The sequence below is a fragment of the Plasmodium reichenowi genome, chromosome 13 (genome assembly GCF_001601855.1).
Source record: "Plasmodium reichenowi strain SY57 chromosome 13, whole genome shotgun sequence".
NCBI lineage: Eukaryota > Apicomplexa > Aconoidasida > Haemosporida > Plasmodiidae > Plasmodium > Plasmodium reichenowi.
In genome coordinates, this window is record NC_033658.1 from 2,365,529 (window position 1) to 2,372,805 (window position 7,277).

Below are 7,277 nucleotides of genomic sequence, written 5' to 3' on the forward strand. Positions count from 1 at the left end.
ATTTTTTTTTTTTTTTTTGTTCGTTTTTTTAGAGAATTAAATAAGTAAATATTTTCATTATAATGGTAATTTTATAGACATATATATTTGTGTGTAGGAACCGATAATAGACACCAAATATAAATAAATAAATAAATAAATAAATATATATATATATATATATATATATATGTTTTTTATTAATGTTAGATATAATGGACAGATTAATTCAAATTAATAATACATTATTTATTGATTTAAATAATAATAACGAAAAGATTGATGGAACAGAAAATTTTAATTTGTTTCATATAAATGAGGATGAATACATTTTAAATAAGGATGGTAATAATATAGAAATAGAATATAAATTTGAAATAAAAAGATGTGTGAATATTTTTGTTAATTTATTAAAAGATCAAAATGTAGAATATGACATTTATAAAAAAATGGTGGATAGTAATATAAACATAATTAAAATGATACAAGCTATTAATAATTACGAATTAAAAACAGAACAGTTTCATTCTACAAGATTAATGATGATAATATATTTAAAGAATTATCTATATGAATTTATAAATACATATTTGAAAGATATTATAAGCACTTATGAAAAGAATAAATATAAAAAGGAAATAAATAATTTTAATAATTTAATATATACTAAAAATGATAAGACTATTCGAAAGGAAGATAATGGTTTTTATTCAAATGAAGCACCACATGTACTAAATAAAAATGAAGAGAACAAAAATATTATGATGAGTACACAATGTGTAGAGAATAGTTTTTCATTTATTAGTTTTTTAAGAAAAGGAATTTTTGATTATTACTCCTTAATAGAAAATATAGAGAATAAATCAAAAAGTATTGGAATAGAAGAATGGATATATTTAAAAGAGAGGATTTTTTCTTTAATAAAAAATGCTTGTGTTATAAACACAAATTTAAGTAATAATATAAATGAGAGGCATATGGATTTTTTTGAGGAAATTAATAGGAATATGTATAAATCATATAAGAAATATAATAGTATAATTGAGATGAAGAATTTTAATGAATGTTTATATTTTATTGATATATTTTTTAATATATTTTTAGTTGATTATCCCTATAAGTGGGATAATTTATTAGAAGACCTTTTTAATAACTTTAATTTTATTTCTATAATTAAGCTGGATGATTTTTCGAATATTCTAAATAAGGATTATAATACAACAATGAATTATGTTATGAAAATAATTAATAATATGAATATATCCAATAGTGATATACAATATATGGAAAATGAAGAAAAGTGTAATATGTATAAAATGGTGATACATTATTCAAAGTTTTACTTGTTAATGTTATTAATAAATAAAATTGTAAAAAAGTATATACCTGCAACGAACGAATTAGATTCTTATTCTAATATATATTATAATTATTTTAGTTCAAATATTAATACTAGTAATAAAAATTTGTTAGAAAAAGAAAATGATTATCATATGTTGAATATACCTTGTGAAAATTTATTAGTTGGATATAAAGATATAATAAAATTATATTTCCCATTTTTCAATAGATTTTTATATTATTTATTACACCAAGAAAGTAATATATATATTATATTTATCATAGAGATGATTGTAAAATGTATATACAAATTATTATTATGTGATTTGTGTATATTATCAGAGGAGGTTATAAATGAGCATGAACGTTTATTTATAAATATAATGAAAGTTTTAGAAATCAATTTATCTGAATATGTAAATAAAATATATTTTATGAATATCGAAAAATCATCTAATAGCGAATCCATATCTGTTTCTAAAATTTTCGAAGAATATTCTTATGAAAATATAAATGAAGTAATGAATAATGATGAGGATAATAATATAGACAGATTATTTTTAAAGATATTATTGAAAAGTAAGAAATGGTGTTTGAAAATTTTGAATATATTTTTATATAGATCAATTCATTTTGATGAAATGAATGACACTTGGAAAATATTTCTTAAGCATTTTGAGGATAAGTATATAATATTTCTAGAAAAAATAACCCTTTTGATATTAAAAATAATGATGAATACTACATATTCTGATGATGAAAGAAATAATATTAATGGATTATTTAGTTATATAAAATATGTAATCAATTATACAGATTATATAAAATATGCTGATAAATCTTTATCCCTGGCCTTGAATTATGTCTGCATGATTATATCTTTGGATCATTTAAAAGGCTTTATATATCAAAATGTTTTGAGCAGTATATTTCTGAATTGTTTATTTATCCACATTGATAATATCACGCACATAGAATGTATCGACGTAATGATAAAATAAAAAAAAATAAAAATAAATAAATAAATAAATATATATATATATATATATATATTGTGTGTATGTGTGTATTTATATAGTTATATACGTTTTGCTCTTGAAATAAGACACATTTTATATTTATATAGGCATATTTAATATATATATTTTTTTCTTATTTAACTTTTCATTATCTATCTTTATAATATGGAAAGAACACTTGACCTAATTATTCTCATGAATTTATTCTAATATTGAATTATTACTTATTCTTTATTTGTCATGTTTTTTCCCTCATTTTTTGTTTGTCATGTTTTTTGTTTGTCATTTTTTTTGTTTGTCATTTTTTTTGTTTGTCATTTTTTTTGTTTGTCATTTTTTTTGTTTGTCATTTTTTTTTTTTTTTTTTTTTTTTTCCACCTTTATAGAACTTCCAGGTATATCAAACAAGACATAAAGAAGAAAAGAAACTGTGTGATAATTTAAAATTTGAGAAATACATTATATGTTTTGAAAAACATGCCATATTTCGAAACTACTTATTAAGCTGCTATGATGATAGTAGCTGCAAGAGCATCCTGAAGAAATATATTAACTATATAATATATTTATTTTGTGAACTATTATGTAAGTACTTTTACGATATAATATTTTATTTAGATGAAAAGATCGAAGAGAATTTAAAATTATATTTATTATATCAAAATGTATATATGAATATATTATATCCTGAAATGTATATAAAAAAAGATATGAATTTTTTGGATGATGAACAAATAAGTATCAACACTTATAAAAAAAGTAACTTATTTTTTAATGCTGAAATAAGTATAAATACAGGTAATCACAATATATATATAAATAACATTATTGATTATATATCTGAGATAATAAGAAATCATATGAAGGAAAATAAGATAGATTATAATTTTGATTTTTACAATATTCATTTATTAAACAACGATACATTTAATAATATGATATATATTATAAAGACTTTGCCTTTGTACAAATATACGGAGGAAGATTTAATATTCAAAGATTTATATAGTATAAATAATGAGCATAATTTAAATTATAGTTTTATAATAATGAATGATATAAATTTGTACAAGTATTTTTCTCTCTATATGTTTTTAATATATTATAAATATAGATTTGTGAGGGGAACATTGAAAAACATAATTAGAAAAATGAATGAGGAATATTTTTTTTTGACATTGGAGCATGTAAGTGATGATGATGATGATAATAAGGACACGTGTAATAAAGAACGTACGAAGGATAATAATTCAAATAAATATTATAATGATGATAAAAATAGTGGCACATATTTTAATAGTAATTATTTCGATTTTGATTTTGGAAGAGATAAAGAAAATAATTTGTCTATGGAAGATCTTATACAAGAATATTTTACACATAAAGAAAGATATAAAGATGCCTTTTGTAAGGATAACAATGATATAGAAAAGTTTGAATATATTGTAGATAATTTAAAAAATAAGGATCAAAATTTTTTTCTCAAGTATATGATGATAAACATTTTACATCCTTATTCAAATAATTTGAAAAGAAAATTAATGTGGATGATAAAAGAATATATCCATGTAGCAACATTTAATGATAATGTGATACAGTTTTTCTTTTATAGTTGTTTTATAAATTTATTTTATTTTGAGAAGCATATAAAGTTAAATTCATTTGAAACATTGATTCATTTGATGTATATATATGGTATTCCTAGTAAAATATTATATAATGATTTTCGAGAGGTTTTGATATTTTTATTTTTCCAATTATTAATATTGTTTATAAAAAAGGAAGCGGATAGTATTGACAGCTTGGTATATGAAGATAATAGGGCTGTTATTTTATTTTCTAATTATGAAAAGATGAATTTGTTGAGATTATTGAAGGGTAACTTGGTAAAAGAAGTGAGAGACAATGGCGAGAGAAATGATGAAAATAATGATAATAATAATAATAATAATAATAATGATAATAATATTAATCATTGTGTTTCTAATAATTTCTTGGAATGCCTGTACAATAAAAATAACTCCTTTAGCGATAATTTCATTAATGATGTTATATGTAAGAATTTTTATTTTTATTTTTATTTGGAAAAGTTAGAAGAGAATAATTTGAATCGCTTTTTGAAATTTATCTCTTTATTTTATCAAAACGAAATAAACAATAACATTTTCTTATTCATCAATTTGTTAAATGAGTCGTTGTTAGATATGATTGATATAAGAATTCAAGGAAAGGATGAGGAGTATAATTTTTTAAGAATATTGAAATTTTTTTCTTTTTTTTTGGAACATTATAAAAATACTTGTAGTACTCAAGATGTGTTGATTGTAAAAATATTGCAGAATGAAAATTTTATTATATATTTCAAGAGTATTATATTGAATATAATAAAAAAAAATTCAAAAAATAAAAATAAGGGGACTTTAATAGGAAAAGAAAAGCATTGTTATATATTACATGATGAAATATTAAATCAGATATATTATATATTATATATATTTACAAAAAAATCATTATTTAATTATAAAATATTTTGGTTCTATTTTAAATATGCTGTTGCATGTATATCTAACGATTTAAACTTCTTCCGTATAGAAGAGTATATCAACATAGAAGAGAAGTTATATAATGTGCCAATATATATTTTTCAATTTTTCAATAATTTGATAAGGAGGGATATTTTATATGTTTTTGTTTCTTTAGCAATTCATGAACCATTTGAATCGAATGATTTTCCGCTATCGTTAATTGAAATATTACGAAAGGTAAGTTTATTATATTTAGTGGTATCCGCTGAGAATATGAATGAACAAACCTTTTGTTATAACAGCACAGTGGAGATAAATGGATTATATTTATATAACAATATATTATCTTATCTTGTCATGTTATTGATAAGGCATAATATATTTTTTACCTATCCCTTGTGGTTTGAATTGAATAGATCTTATGAAATAATACAAGAGGGAACTGTCGTAAGAGACCTAGACGAGTGTGTATCAAATTATTCATTTAGGAAATATGGTCATGCTATGGAAGGGACTGATGTTGGTAGTAAATTGTGTTTAGTAAATGATGGTTTGGGGGAAGGATCAAAGCAATTTGGATTTTATGACATTAAAATGGTGGAGAGAAGTGCGCAAAAAAAGTTGCATGATGTGGAGTATGTGAATAATATGGATGAGAAGAAAGATGTGGAGTATCCTTTACCAAATAAGAGAAGTGAATTGAAGGGTAATCCAAATGAATCATACAAAAGTAGTGTACATTCGGATGTATGTGAAGACATATTATTTTATAGAGAGATGAAGACTTATTTTATCGAAAGGAAGAAGAGTGGATATGGTATGAAACGTGAGAAGAGAAATAATGAAATAGGCGTTAGTACTGATGATGTAAATAAGAGTACATTGGATAGTGATGATGATATATATGATAATACAGATGATAACACGAATTATAATATTAAAAATAATATGTTTAATAATAAAGATGTAAATATAAATAATAAGGAAATGGAATTATTAAATAATATTGAGGATACAAAAATTGCTGAATTAATAAATACGCTATATTTCAATATATTTCTATTGAAAGATAAAAAGGAGGAACATATTAGAAAATTATTAAAAATTTTGAAATATATAAATGATCATTTTTTATTTTATAATTGTCAGAATGAATATGAGATATATATGATTAATCTTATGATTCAGAAAAAGAGGTATATATATCAGTCCTTTTCTATGTATGTATTTTTGGATATACAACATTTTTTTGATATTTTGGTGAAGGATAATATTTTTGATAGTGTGATAGATGATTGGATAAATGACATATTTTATATATATCAGAATTCGGATGATTTAAAATATTTCCTATTCGCCTTTTCAAATATGTTGATATATCTTTGTTTATATGAAAATATAAAGAAAAAAAGGGACGAGGAAAATAATAAATTTGGTGTGAATAATATGAACGAAAATATATGTACAAAGGAGGAGAAGGATTCCATGGAGATGTGGAACGAGATGGAAGATGAGTATTTACTTCCATTTTTTTTTTTCTTAAAGAATAAAAGGAATGGTATAAATAGTGATTATATAAATAATAATAGTAATAAATTATTTGAGGAGATATTGAAAAAGGATATGATACGGTTTGATAATATAAATGAATATGCTACAAACAAATTGAGAGAGAAGATAAGCAGAATTATTAATGCTTTAGTAAATATTGTTTTGATATTACCTATACCTTACGAGGAAGAGATGAAAGTATTTAATAAAAATTTATTGAGAAGGTTAGCTCCGATATGTGGAGAAAGAGAAAATATAAAAGATAATAATTTGCTTAAGCTTAACAGTACTAATAGTAACATAATTAATGGGAATAAATGTGCTTTGAATAATATACAGTTTGATGATTTAATTCAAAATATATTATTTATGCATTTAAATAATTACGAGCAAAAATTTTATGAGCGAAATAATAAAGAAGAGCAACAAATGAACAAGTCCTATTATTACAACGTAGTACATATAAATAAATTCGATGAATTAAAACTTCATGGCAAAAAGGTTTCTATACATTATTATTTTCACAATAAGTCGAATGAAGAATTTATAGATAAGTTAACATCTGAATGTAATTGTAATTATTTTAAAATATCGTTTTATTTGAAAAAAGCATTTTCTTTGTTAACTCAAGGAAGTTTTACAAATGATGATTTGATTAATATTATCGGTTGTTCCGATAAGTATTATAATTTTATAAATATAATAAGTATGGATATATAATATGTATCTTTTTTGAGTTTATCCGATATAAACAAGGGTGATTGATGTTGTGCTTGGAAAATTATAAGCATATTGATTAGTCAACTGGGGTTATAACAATAAAAAAAAAAAAAAAAAAAAAAAAAAAAAAAAAAAAAAAATA

The 7,277-nt window shown here is 21.4% G+C and overlaps 1 protein-coding gene across 1 annotated transcript; it reads left to right on the top strand.

Moving 5' to 3' along the window:
* Positions 1–194: 194 nt before the first annotated feature.
* Positions 195–7,135, top strand: PRSY57_1361700 (hypothetical protein; the record flags this gene model as incomplete). The annotated part of the gene is made up of 2 exons (XM_012909538.2): positions 195–2,306; positions 2,726–7,135. 2 exons carry the CDS (start codon positions 195–197, stop codon positions 7,133–7,135), a joined length of 6,522 nt encoding a protein of 2,173 aa, XP_012764992.2.
* Between the last annotated feature and the right edge of the window lie 142 nt (positions 7,136–7,277).